The following is a 14,158-nucleotide window of genomic DNA, read 5'->3' as shown; positions in this document are numbered from 1 at the left end:
TAGCATGTGCCAAACAAATTAGCCATTAGAAGTGTATTAAAAGAAAAGCACAGTTCATTTTTGAATTGCTTCAGCAGTATCTCTTCTTTTGAGTGTCCAGCAATTCCCATTGTCTCTCAAAATTTCTGCACATCACCTCCGGAGGACACGTAGTACACACTTTCTGTACAGATTCACCTTGACCCTCAATACGCATTTCACAGTATCTGTAAATGCTGCACATCCAGTCAAAGACGGGGACTGAAATTATACGTTTTCTTATAATTTAAAGCTTCAATACCCAAATGTCACACATTTTATATCAGCCATCCTCATGTATTTTTAAGAAATTGTTAATGTATCAAATGTCCTTTGGGGTATTCATCTGTCATGTTATCTGACAATATTTCAGGTTGGACAGTTATTACAGCAGTTAGCCATGGCTGACACAGATGATGGAGATCCTCGACGCAAAAGCGGTTTATCAAAATTTGATAAAGTAAGAATGAATTCCAGTACCTTTCTATTGCAGACTTCTAAGCTGTATAATCTGTTTCTTTTTTCTAGATGAGGAAACATAACTTTATGGTTTTCATTAATTTGTTACATGTCCTGTGTTTGGTGCAACAGTACACCTGTTTTATTGGCTGTTCTGTTAACCTCTTCAGAGTTGTGTTGCTGCCTTTTTGGATGTTGTGATTGGTGGAAGAGCTGTGGAGACCCCTCCCATGTCCTCAATGAACCTTTTAGAAGGCCTCACCCGAACTGTGATCTATATCACACATAATCAGCTCCTGGCATTGGTAAGTTGCAAACTGAGAATTAAATACAGAAAGGGTGTAAACTTTATACCATCAGCAGATCTACATCATGTTGTTTATATGACTATGATTGGTCTCTCACTTACAGTATCATAGCAATAACAAGCAATAAATGAAATTAGACAGCACACATTTAAATGTCTAAGTTTAAAGGTAAAGTTTCACAATACCAAAAATTTTTTTAAATAAAGCCTTCAAAACTTTTAAATCGTTTTTACATTAAATCAAATTACTAATTACTGCTTTTTATTCAGTTTTAACTTACATAGTGTAGACTGAAAAACTATAAGCTAGACATCAGGAGAGTGTTCCAAGAGGTTATATTCAGTATTTCCATAACTATTCATTGACCGTTTTTGGCAGCTCCAAAACTTTATTAAATGATTAATAACATATTTGAATTATTCTGCCATTTTGATTGCATGTGTACCTACTCCCGCATAAAGGCTTGTAACAATTTGCGAGCTGTTGCCATTGCAAAATGTACGGAAGTTATTTGTCCAGGACCTTTTAAGAATGCATTTCAGCACAGTTTGGTTACTTCCCCGCTCTAACCAGCTAAACCTGGCAAATAACTGACTTGAATAATGTGTTTTGAGCAGGGAAATCACCAAACTGTGCATGGAGCCAGCCCACCAGCTCGGAAATTGAGGACTGAACTCCTGTATGCACAGTAATGAGACATATTGAGTGTGTGCCATATTCAGGTGGACTTTGTGCGGAGTGTGACTTCAGGGGACCAGCTCAGAGAGGAAGACCACCTAGCGCTGGAGACCCTGCTAGCTAGTGTACCACAGTCTCACACGATCAAGAGCAACAGCTTGGAGCTCACGCCTTCCAGTACGCCCCAGCTTTCTCCAGCTACTACACCTGCCAACAAGAAGAACAGGCTACCCATAGGTACTTGCATTAAAGTTAGTTTACACTTTAGGAGTTATGGCAGCTCTGCAATTAGTTCTCACAAGTTGTTTGTAAAATGTGTAGCTTTTCATTGTAATAACTGATATTTAAGCAATATTTAATGTTATTTGTAATAATTGCTGAAATTTAAATGTGCAGCATCCAAAGAACTGCTGCTTTCGAAGTCCTTTAAATGGTAATGTATTTAAAATGGGTTATATATTAAGAAAAGGTGTTTCACAGGCAGATGGAATACCAAGGTTTTGTTGGAAAAAGATAAAAGGCATGTACTTTGATTTAGGGATTTTTTTAAGGGTTTACCCATCTGTGCTGTGTAAATAGCACAATGAAGCTGCAGAATGGAAGGTCTCTGTGTCTCTGTGTCTCTGTGTCTCTGTGTCTCTGTGTCTCTGTGTCTCTGTGTCTCTGTGTCTCTGTGTCTCGTTGTTGTTGTTGTTGTTGTTGTTGTTGTTGTTGTTGTTGTGTATGATTAGCCATAATATTGTCTAACAGTTTTTGCTCTATTAACTAAGTCAGCTCTTTTAATATGCCCTCATTTTTCCTCTCCTATATCCGTCAATTCTTATGACTTTTCCCATTTCCTCTTCTCCTTCATGTTCTCTCTTCCTCTCTTTGCTGCCAATGACCATCAGGACAACAGTTAGCCGCCATAACGTGTTGGGATTCCTCTGCCACAGCCCTGTCAGCTCATATTCCTTTAGTAACCCCATTTGGTGGGTAGCTCTGTTGCACAGATGTAAATTATTTTTGCGCTCAGGTCCTGTGTGCGCTTGTGCTTTTTTACCCCCCCTCCCATGTCACAGCTGCCATAATTTCATTTGTAAATATGCTAGCTAACCCAGTACATTTGTAACTTTACTGTAGTTACTACCGTCTGTAGCTGTCTGGGACTTCTACTGTCTGAAAAGCATACCTTAGAGTTGTGACACTTGAAACAATGGAAGAAAAAGAAAAAATCATGTTGTGCATGTTGTAGCCACTTGGTATGTAATCTATATGATCAGATGTGTACTATATCTCCAAAAGCATCTACACACCCTTTTAAATGAGTGAATTATGCTCTGGAGCAGACAGTTATGAGCTTATGGTTACCATGCACAACAGAAGGAGCTTCTAGAGGGTCTAAAACCCTCAAGCTTTGGGTTGTGAAGCAGTGGAACTATGTTCGCAGGAGTGAACATCCAACACCTTTGTGATGAACTGGAGTATCGTTTGTGATCCCTACTATTAGAAGTCATGTAATTATATAATAACTGCAAATTGTCCAACATCAGAATTTGATGCTGCTAGTGCTCTTGTGGCTTAATGCAGTTCCTCACAGCATTGTACAACTTTTAGTGTAAAGCCTTCCCTGAAGAGTCTGGTACTGAGGCAAAGGTGGGAATTGACAGGGTATTACTGCCTTCTGTTAAATCTCTGCATAGTGAAAAACAAATCTTATAGATTTCATGTCAGTATTTTAGTAGTAAATATAAAAGTAATGTACCTAACGGCAAACGTGTTTTGTCTTATGTGCATGTGACTTACTCAAGATCAGAGTATTTATTTCTTAACTCTGTAATGGCAATAAATTTGAGATTGTAAAGCAGTTATCTTCTCTAACACATTGTGTTAGACTAGTGACTTATTGCTTTTACAAAATGGTGAAACGAGTATGATAAAATACATCCATGTTCAGTAAATATTTATTTTTATGTTCACTTTTTGTTGTAATTGGTAATAATGAAACTTACAATTTACTATTAAATTACAGTGGGAAAATATTTCATCAACTGCAGTGATGTGTAACTAAGCCAAATAAAACTTAAAAAAAAGAATAAACTGTTAGAAAGCAGAAATTAATCAGAATTAGAATTACTTTATTTTGCCAGGTATTTACATATACAAGGAATCTCTCTTGGTGAGAGCACATATGCGTGACCTGTAACTTACTAAACAGATCAGACAAGTACGCAGAGTGTTTGTTTACTATTTACATAGTAAATATTTTAAAGAATATATAAGATATAATATTTATATGAGAAGACTATTAACTGAGGGAAAATGAATAAAAGTAATAATTAGGCACACCATAGATGACATTAACAAAACAAAAAGCAGTGGAAATAGCACAGCGAGGCAACTATCCACGACACCATCTTGGGTCTATACATTAGATTTTAGATTTTGATCTAGATTTTGTTAAATATCCTCTTAATTGTAATAATAATAATATGATAATCTACTTATGTCTAATGATACATCAGATGTGTCTGAGTAATGTTTAATAGTCACAGCTCAGTTGTCTGTTCTTAATTGTACTAAGTTCTAAGTTATACCATCAGACGTCTGTGGTGCCTACACAAAATGAGGGACCTTTTGTCTCCTTTCTAAGGGAATGGTTTCTAAGAATAGGATCAGTCTAGCCTCTTTTTTACATTTTTTTTATCAGTAATGTTTATGTCCCTATATAAACTTATATATAATAAAGTGCAGAGTTGCCAGTTTATTATATACACCGCTCACCTTTACAAAAATTATAAAAAGTTATACCTGACTGTGTTGTGAGGTTTTCACGCATAACCATTTATTTATTTTTAAAAAATACAGTTTTTATAGCAAAACTAATCAATTTCTTGTGTTAAATATATCTAGACGGGTGTTTGTGATGGAGTTGTTGTACTTAATAGTATGCTTTTTTGCCTGTTGTTTTACATTCCTTCCGTTACATTTTTAATGTGATACCAGCCAAAAGAACTAACAAAAGTGCTACTGCCATATAGAGCTAGGTAGGGATGTTAGGACATAAAACTCAAAGAACTAACAAAATAGCCTGACAAAAATGTGCAGAACCCAACTCAAGGAATAATGTTTTAAAATGTATTACCAGCCTGAGCCTGGCAAAGTTCTGCACAAACCCACATGCCTGGTATCTGATTATCAATAAACACATTTTAAAAAGCTGTTGCTTAATTATTAGTTATCCATAATGTAAATTGCACTTCAACAAATGTATTTATTAATGCCTTTGAACAACATCCCAAGTGTTTGAAGTATCAAAGTCTCAATAAGCAGATAATAATCCAGATAATAATCCAAGTGCAGGAAAAGGGCCACTGGCATCATGAAGGACCCCACTCATCCAGCAGACACGCTTTTTGTTCCGCTCCCCTCAGGTAGGAGGCTGCGGAGCATTAAGAGCAAAACAACCAGACTGAGGAACGGCTTCTTCCCTGAAGCTGTAAGACTCTTAAACTCCAATTAGACAATCACGGCAACGGCACTTCATGTCCACTTATTTATTGCTGCTGTACTGAATCAGTGCCTCCACTATATCATCCCTACACATGTCACTTTATACATTACCAGTATTAAGATGTACACCTTCTACCTCATACTCATACTGCTGTGGTCCATGCTGCTGTTATTTGTCCACCCCCTTTATTTGCACCTTCTATTTATTGGTTATTGTTTATTTCTTTGGGAGTTGACTGGACAGTGAGTACAATGTTTCGCTTCACTTCATGTACCACATGTGATGGGAATGACAATAAAGCCTTATCTTATCTTATCTTATCTTATCTTATCTTTTATCTTATCTTATCTTATCTTAATAAACATTACATAATGCATATTTCTTTGGTAGACCTTGATGGGAACAAAAGTGGTATTCTCTCTTTATAAGAGACAGAAGCCACTGAGTTAACCAGTGATAGAAAAAAGATGTGGTATTTTTCCTTGTACGTAAGTACAAGGAGTTTTCCTAAGAACTCCAGCAGCCACATTTTATACAATCTATAACTTGTATCAGCAGTCTTTTTAGGTAATTCAGGAAATAGGGTGTTATAGTAGATTAGGTGATACAAAAGCATGAATCACCTTTGAATAGAGAACTGTAACCAAGTATCTATTTCAATCCATGTTCCTGAGGTGAAATAAATATATTGTATCATTATCAATGTTTGATTTAAATGATAACTCTGGGTGTTATAATGTGTTTTAAACTAAATGGCTAGGGTTGTCATTGAGAAGCTACAAATTAAATTACACAAGGATGGTTTTCTTATGAAAAGTGTAAGTATTTCGCTATGGCTACGCCACTCTGTATAGTCCTCAGAAGCTCTCATTGCAGTTCACCAGCCCCTTCTGGTTTGGCAAGACAGGAGGGAACAGTCACATTGTATCCAGACAGAATCACCTTGCTCTAGCTAGCCTGTGTCTTGCTGTCTGGTATATGATTCTTCAGTAACTAACTAGCTGCTGTGCAAAAGTTTGACAGTGGTGAATGCAAATCCCTCCGTGCTACTGAGACCGCTTTGATCATGATGGGACCACACCAGCTGTCAGTGTGTATGGACAGAAGAGAAATGGGCAATTCCATAATCTAGTGTACTTTTGGACACTCACATTTTCTTTCATTCCGTCCTGAAACTAAGTGAGACCGCTACTGCCAATCTGGAATTCAGAATCATTTGTTTCTAAGAATAAGCCAAACATTCTGCCTGAGGTTTCAGTGCTGGATTGTGCGAACATGGAAGAATGTGGATTTTCTCATCTTCAGTCACTTGTGTTGCTGTAATCGCACTTGCATTAAGGTGTGATCTACTTTTTGCACAGTTATGTCATGAAGAACTGAAGAAGAGGACGACGTTCCAATGAGATTTTAGCTGATGGCATAAAATCTGCAATGTATCACTGCCTGCTGCGTGGTTGTGCTGTCAAAGCAGTTCAGAGGCTAGTGAGCTGTTATGGCCATGAGTGAATGCATAAGGTAAAAATACAGCCATTAGATGTTTCTGTGGACCCAAAGGACTGCCTCCAGCAGTGATGTAAGAAGGACAGATGGTGAGCGATGTCTTCAGGTATGCTCTACAGATTTGTCTTCCTAGGGTTATTCAGTGGTGCAACATACCCCTTGTCTCATCCCGTCTTGAACACCTGACCTCTATGACGGGTTCAGTGTTGTTGTTAATGAACGCTCCACTAATGTCATAACAACAATTTAGAATGCAAAGGCCTCAACTGCTTGGATTCCTTGTGATGACAAATGGCAAGTGTTTAAGGGGTTGTTTGTAAAACTACATGCAGTCCCAGTGTCCTGTTTTAGGTGATTGTCATTCATATGTGCCAACAGACACTTGGATCTCCTCACATATGTCTGTATTTCACTTGAGGTTTTGTTGAGGTCTGTGTTTATGGAATGAGTTCTTCTGAGGACTATGTGAAGAGGTGGACCCTTAGCAGGATACCTCATTCACACTGTCAGAGAAACAGGTTACGCTTGCAACCTAATGTTAAGTTGTATATTTATATCCAACATCCCACAAATGTCTACACATGCGTTAATATGATTGACTTGGGTTTGTAAGCCTGTGTTATAAGTGTTGTATACTGTTGTTAAGGGCTCACAATAGCACAGTAGCATTCCCTTAAAAACATTTTTTGGATTTAAAGCCATTTAGCTTACAATAAAATGCTTGTATATATTTTTTTCAAATGAGTGTGACAGACTGCAGTATGCTTGTTTGCTTAGCCCTAGCGCTGTAGTTATGTGACTGTAAGCTTCCAAGCAAGCTTGCCTTAGCTGTGTGTATTTTGTGAGCTGCCACTACACTAAATTAAGTGTAGTTCAGTGTATATTAATGTACATTAACTTCTCTCATCTTTAGTCATCACTTCATTTTTAAACTTAATTACATTTTTTTAGGCTAAATGTGCATCCGTGTGCTTCTTTCCCAGCATCCTCACGTAGCCGATCCCGCTCCAACATTGCTCAAGACAGTGAGCCTGATGCTAGCTCCCAAGACTCTCAACAGGAAGTTACGCCTGAAGAGGTGCTTGTCATCTCATTAGGAACTTCCCCTCAAACTGTGCCTGGAATGATGTCGGAGAATGAGGTAACAAATTAATGCCATGAAAGTTACAGTATAATGCTTTGGCTTTCCCTGTAGTTTTGCCATTTTCTGGCAGCTGGTGTCCAGAATAGTTTGGTAGTTTGCCTAAACACACCCGCTAAACTTGCCAGTTAACAGATGAGTGTAATCAGGAGTGTTAGAGCAGATAAATCGCCAAACTGTGCTGGACACCTGCCCTCTAGAAGTTGTGGATCCCTGCTCTAGATCCTTTCTAGATCCCTGCCTCTAAATTGGCAGTATACTAGAATTATACTTTTAGACTGCACTTGCACCTTAATAGAAAGACAGCCCTTAGTGTCACACTAAGTATAGGTGTTGCACCTAAGCACATACATGTGTGTTTTGGCATGTTTATGTCGACATTTCAGTTTCAGGAGATCGAAAATAGACATTCAAGCCCTGACTCTCTCTAACACATCTAGGGGTGCCAATAAGTGACAAACTTCAGGAATGTGTGTTTTTTTATTTATTTATTTATTTGAAACTTTTCTAAAATGTTAAATAACTTTAAATCACCCTTTTTAGTATAAGATTTTTGCTCATTTTCAGTGGTTGCAACATTACAAGACCTGGTAGACCATGAAGGCTATGCTCACATTAAAGATCTCAACGTTTAATTCAGATTTTTTGCTCAGATCCATTCTTTCTAAATTCAGGGTTCACATTCGAGTAGTTAAGTGACTCAAATCTGTCATGAATGTGAACAAACCTATGTCCAGAAACAACTCGCATTGGGCACATCCTATTCGGTGAGGTCATGTGAATTACCATGTACTTAGTAAACGACAAACTAACTTCCAAGACAAGTCTTTGTCACTAACATGATGGTCATAACATAATGATGAAGATGGAAAAGGGTCTGTTGTATTGCTTTTGCAGCGTCTAATGGCACTAACTTCAGGTTTGGTCCTGTTGCCTAATTAACGCAGAATAATGGCATATGTGCAGTGAAAAAAAATACATGGGCTGTGTTCGAAATAGCCTACTACATACTGTTTGCATACTGATTCTGCCCATAGTAATAAGTAGTATCCATAGATGACCAATATGAGTTTTTTCAGTAATGCCAAAGTTACCCGGATGACTTGCTGCTCTGGCACATTGTTACAGTAGGCAGCCAGCACCATTTTTGTGATATACTGTATCCCAAAATGCAGCATGGTGCTTTTAGGACGACATAACCACAGACGTAACCCCTTGAGTATTTTTTAATATTTCCCACACATTAATGACAGAAAAAAGAAATTTGTCCAAATGCTGCTGCGCTGAATAACTTGCTGCCTAGAGTTGAGCAGTCTCCTCAGAATCAGACTCGTGTGGAATCACACTGTTGAAGTTGTATTTGAGCATCTATTTTAACTCAACAAAAATGTTGTAAGTTTACTTTTAGGGACCCCCACAAAGATTTTACATCCAGGGAGTCCAGGAGGTTAAAGTGGGGTTCCATGGGACCTGTATATCAAACCTTGTCAGTCTGTGTCCGAGATTTAAGGAGTTCGAGTCCTGCACAAAATTGCACACAACAGCAGTGGATGTTTTGTAACCTAGATAGATGCTGACAGAAGGGTAGTGAAGTTAGCTGTTTAGGCTAGCTGAGCACTGCTACAAACTTACAGGGACAGCTATGCGCATGTCTTCATTCACATATATACTCTGTTTTGTCTTAGTGACAATGTGAATTGGGCATGGGGGATTTTATGGGTGTAATGTAGATTTTATGCCACTCAAAAAATCTAATTCGATTGTTAATATAGGTTGTTTACCTTTATGACAATCTCCTTGAGATCCCCTAAATTTATCTCACATAAATTCAAAAAGAAGAGGACATATCCTTAGAAAACAAACGCACTGCTGTAGTGTTTTTAGAAAAAATGGACTCTTGGCTCAAGAGCCCACCCCTCAAAATCGCTGTGTGGATGTTTGGGAGTACACGGATCATGAGAAGTATAAAAAGTAACCAAATTTGGACACAACTTTGGTGGTGCTAACAACAATGGAAATCCCTACAAATTTCTTTAAAAACTGAAAGCTAGCTTCCTGAGATTAAACACTGTAATAAGGGACCCACTAAATACTGACAAAATATTATCATATGTAGTTGTTGAGGCTTCTGAGTAATTTGTACACTACAGTATTTTTTTTCTGTCTGCAACCATAATGTTTGTAAATCACCAGTAATCATCTTAAGAGTTGGTATCAGGTGTCAGTCAATACTTCTGTTCAACAGAATGATTAATTTAGAGTTAATTCAGGTCTGCTTTAGACAGAATAGCTTAAGAGTGATGGCAGATTGATTATTGTTGAGCATATAGTAAATAAAGAATACACCATCTCTCATCTAGGTGCTAAACTTGCAGCTGTCAGATGGAGGTCAAGGAGACGCCCCAGCTGATGAGACAAAACTGCATGGAAAACCTGACAAAACCCTGCGCTTTTCTCTCTGCAGTGATAATCTGGAGGGTATCTCTGAGGGTGTGTGTTCCCAAAGTTACCAGCAGAGGACTCCCTCTCACTTTTAATAATTACCTGCAAGTAAAAATATAAAAATAGGCATTTTCATAAGATTAAATAAGTGATCACGTATTACATTGCATTGTTATCATATATTCATGATAGCCTGTTGTATTATATTGTAATAAAGTTAAATGTTAAAATTGGGGGCTTACCTCCCCTCCCTAATGGGTGCTTTTATGATTTTGTAAGGGCAAAAGTTTGTGCAGAGCTCCAGTGGCAGAGTAAAACTGGTAGGTGAAATTCTCTTTTCTGTGTAGGTCCATCTAATCGTTCCAACTCTGTATCATCTCTGGACCTGGAAGGGGAATCTGTGTCAGAACTAGGCCCAGGACCATCAAGCAGCAATGGGGTTGAGGCTTTGCAGCTACTAGAGCATGAGCAAGGTACTGTGCACACTCAGATGCGTGTGCTTAACTGTATATTGTGCATTTTAGCATTTTTTAATAGTTGTATCTTTTAATGAAGTTAACAATAACAAAAATTTAAAACTGTGCACCATTATTAATAAAATGTTATGCATGATGAGTCATGGAATAGATCTTATTGTTGAGTAGTTTTACACATAAAAAATAAGAGTACAGTACGTCTTTTCTTCACATTAATGAAACAATCTACACTGCCAAAGCTCTCCTCGCACAATCTCCATTTGTGGTAATGATTCTGTTACCATGACAACATTTGTGTGGCTGCATGCCCTCAAAGGTTACAGGTTGCTGTGAGTCACAGAACAATGACAACAAATGTAGCATAACAAGGTGAAATGTAACTGTTACAAATAGTTTTACTTAAATTTTTTTTTTTTGTTACAAATGTATATTACAGCTTCAAATATGATGTAGGCCTGCTACGTAAGAAAATGCATGAGACATCATGCTTAAAATAAAAAAAAAAGTTAAACATCTGTACTGATGCATAGTGAAACATTATTATTTAAACTCCAGTAATAAACACCATAAACATTTGTGAATGCGTGTATTGGGACCAGCAGTGTCAAGCTCACAATAATGCACACTAATTAATAAATTAAAAAATCTATGCAGCAAAAAAAATATCATGGTAATTTGTATTGATTTCAGTAATTAACCATTTTTTTTCATAAAGTAGATTATGTTCGTCTTTGTGGTTAACCCAAGATAGTGTACCCTTTACACTGTGTATCTCGCTATCTGAATCATTTCTGTTTTTAAAAAAAAATAGAAATAACCCTTTGAAGATGATGATGATGATGCAATTAAGTTATATTTATAAATGTTACGTTAGTTGATTTCCTCCTCTATTGCATGTTTGTCACTGTGAATTTTAGACTTTGGTATATTAGACTATGGCAACCTTATCCAACACATTTTTACAGTATTATAAACAAGACCAGATCTGTGACATCCAGAAAAAAAAAAATGACGAAACGAAGTATGAGGTATAAAACCAATAGGTGTTCCTGATGGACTGCTGTGTACTGTGTGACCAGTGAGGTAATAATATAACTTCGGGCCCATGAGTCTACTCAGAAGTTAACTAAATGGCTGTGGCTCAGGTTCTGTGTTTTGTTTTCCTACTAGCTTCTGATGTTAACCATTGTCATTTATGTCATCTTTTAGCCACCACGCAGGATAATCTGGATGATAAACTCCGCAAGTTTGAGATTCGGGACATGATGGGCCTGACAGATGATCGAGATATTTCAGAGACAGTCAGTGAAACCTGGAGCACTGATGTCCTTGGCAGTGATTTTGATCCCAATATGGATGAGGACAGACTTCAGGAAATAGCTGGTAAGATCCAGTTTAACTTCAAGACAAAAAAAACCTTCATTTCTTTTGAGAACATAATAGCAGTTGAGATTTTCCATGTTTTCTAATCATTTACTAGAATTACATTTTTATTTTTTTATTTTTATAAACAATTACGTCTGAGTATTGAAGTCTTATCATTATTTTGTATAGTCACTGAAGTATGCCTTGGCAATTGGCTGATTGTAATTAGACATTCAGTCAGATTTTGTTTAAACTTGGACTACATTTAAAGTGACCCTCATTAACAATGTAGGCAAGCATTATACAAAAAAGATTAGATTAGATTAAGAGACCCTTATTAGGCCCACAACGGAGAAATTTCACCTCCGCATTTAACAGATCCGTGAAGTGAAACGCCACATACGCACTAGTGAACACACACACACTAGGGTGACGGTGAACACGCTCGCCCGAGGAGCAGTGGGCAGCCCAATCCGCAGCGCCCAAGGACCAGTTGTGTCTTGCTCAAGGACGCCTCAGTCATGTACTGTTGTGCTCTGGGGATCGAACCAGTGACCATCCGGTCACAGGGCTGGTTCCCTAACCTTCAGCCCATGACTGCCCCCAGAAGGGATTGAAAAAGTAATTTAAAAAGAAAAATTAGAAAAGGTTAAAACAAGTAAGAACACATGGGACAACCAATTAAAATTATTAAACAGATTAGGAAAAAAAACAGACTTAAATACGTTCATAAAACTATTGAGTAAGATAAGAACACACATTTTCTAAGCCCCTTATCCTTCTGGGATGTGGAAGAACAAAAAGATAAAATACTAAAATGGTAATAGTAATGATAAAATAATAAAAATAAGTAAATACATGAATAAATAAATAAATCAACAAATAAACCAGCTGTTAGATAATATAAAATAAACTAAAAACAATCAACTAAAACCATTACAGGCTGAGTTGAAGTGGTTGGAGATTAAAAGTTTAATATGATCAAGTGACACCTCCAGTTTTAGAGATTCCTGTAATAAATTCCAGCTCACTGGTACACTGTAACTAAAAGAAGGTTTTGCCAGTTCAGTAAAAGCTCTTGCCACCTGAAGGGTGATCTAGTCACTAGAATAATTTTGAGTTTCCATTATTCCCAGATGACCAACCTACTTTTTATAGAGTGTTCAGTGTAGTATTGTAGGGGTCTCCCGGTGATAAATCTCAGAGCCAAGTGGAAGATTCAGTGTAAGGGCTTGAGGTTATTGGCAGCCTCACATCTTTATATTACATTACCATAATCAATTACTGGTACTATGCTATCACTAGCTCACTGAGATATTTAAAATAAAATTTTCATCCAGGCATATGCAGAGATACTTGTTCTGACCCTTTCATTTCTGGATTAATTCAGGGTAGTAAAGTTTAGTGAGTTAAAATCATAACTTTCTGGAAACAGCATGAATTTGGTCTTCACATTTAAAACAAGTTTATGCTTATAGAGATTGTAAGTCTTTTCAAATAGTGGAAGTACATTTATAAGGAGCATGCTTAAGGCCATGTTGACATATATATATATATATATATATATATATATATATATATATATATATATATATATATATATATATAATTTTATACATGGAGTGAATTTGGCTTTGTGCCAAGTCAGAAAAAAGCTTGTTCCTTAAAATGTTTAAAATTTCTTTTAACCACTCTCTGTGAGAGTTTTTTTCATGCTAGTATATATAATGCATCTGATAAGGCTGTGGTTACGAAAACCAAGACTGAAAATAGGCAGTAAGACTAAATTGTTCTGTCTTTTCAGGGGAGGGATTGAATCTGATATAAAAACAGATATGCATCAATGTTTTATGGATGTCAGCAAGCATGTGAAGTCTCTTTTCAGTCGTTCTGAACTCTGATATCTAGTGTTGTTACAACCAACATATAAAACGGTATTATGGCCAGAATGGTACTTATTTGAAAGCTGGGGAGGTGCTGCATGATATCACAGACTTTAGTGCCTGAGAAGGAGAATGTGATGGCTGAGTGGTGTTTAATGTTCCGGATAATAGTCACCTACTATCACGATGGTTGGAGTGGAGCGGCGACTTGGATGACTGACAGAATCCAGCGGCATGGTGAGGTGAGCCGGCCTTAGGGTAGTGTATGACAGTGGTAGCATGGAGTGGCGGGCCTGCGTGGCAACATCCCACAGCATTGAACAGCAAGATGACTGTGCCGTCATCCTCAGGAGCAGCTGCCTGCTTGCCCGGCGGAATCCAGTGGACAGTGTTCC

The 14,158-nt window shown here is 37.4% G+C and overlaps 1 protein-coding gene across 6 annotated transcripts in view; it reads left to right on the top strand.

Moving 5' to 3' along the window:
* The window catches only part of gapvd1 (GTPase activating protein and VPS9 domains 1), a 73,620-nt gene that overhangs the window by 25,626 nt on the left and 33,836 nt on the right, over nt 1-14,158 (top strand). For 4 of the 6 annotated variants that reach the window (XM_037536072.1, XM_037536071.1, XM_037536073.1 and 1 more), the window contains exons 5-12: nt 392-478; nt 648-782; nt 1,508-1,700; nt 2,354-2,434; nt 7,440-7,597; nt 9,958-10,087; nt 10,387-10,512; nt 11,725-11,898. In XM_037536072.1, coding sequence (XP_037391969.1) covers nt 392-478; nt 648-782; nt 1,508-1,700; nt 2,354-2,434; nt 7,440-7,597; nt 9,958-10,087; nt 10,387-10,512; nt 11,725-11,898 — 1,084 coding nt within the window. The remainder of the gene's footprint in view (nt 1-391; nt 479-647; nt 783-1,507; nt 1,701-2,353; nt 2,435-7,439; nt 7,598-9,957; nt 10,088-10,386; nt 10,513-11,724; nt 11,899-14,158) is intronic. The other 2 variants (XM_037536076.1, XM_037536075.1) reach the window with 1 other exon arrangement.

The sequence above is a fragment of the Pygocentrus nattereri genome, chromosome 29 (genome assembly GCF_015220715.1).
Source record: "Pygocentrus nattereri isolate fPygNat1 chromosome 29, fPygNat1.pri, whole genome shotgun sequence".
Taxonomy (NCBI): Eukaryota; Metazoa; Chordata; class Actinopteri; order Characiformes; family Serrasalmidae; genus Pygocentrus; species Pygocentrus nattereri.
This window is presented reverse-complemented; position numbering and strand designations above follow the sequence as displayed.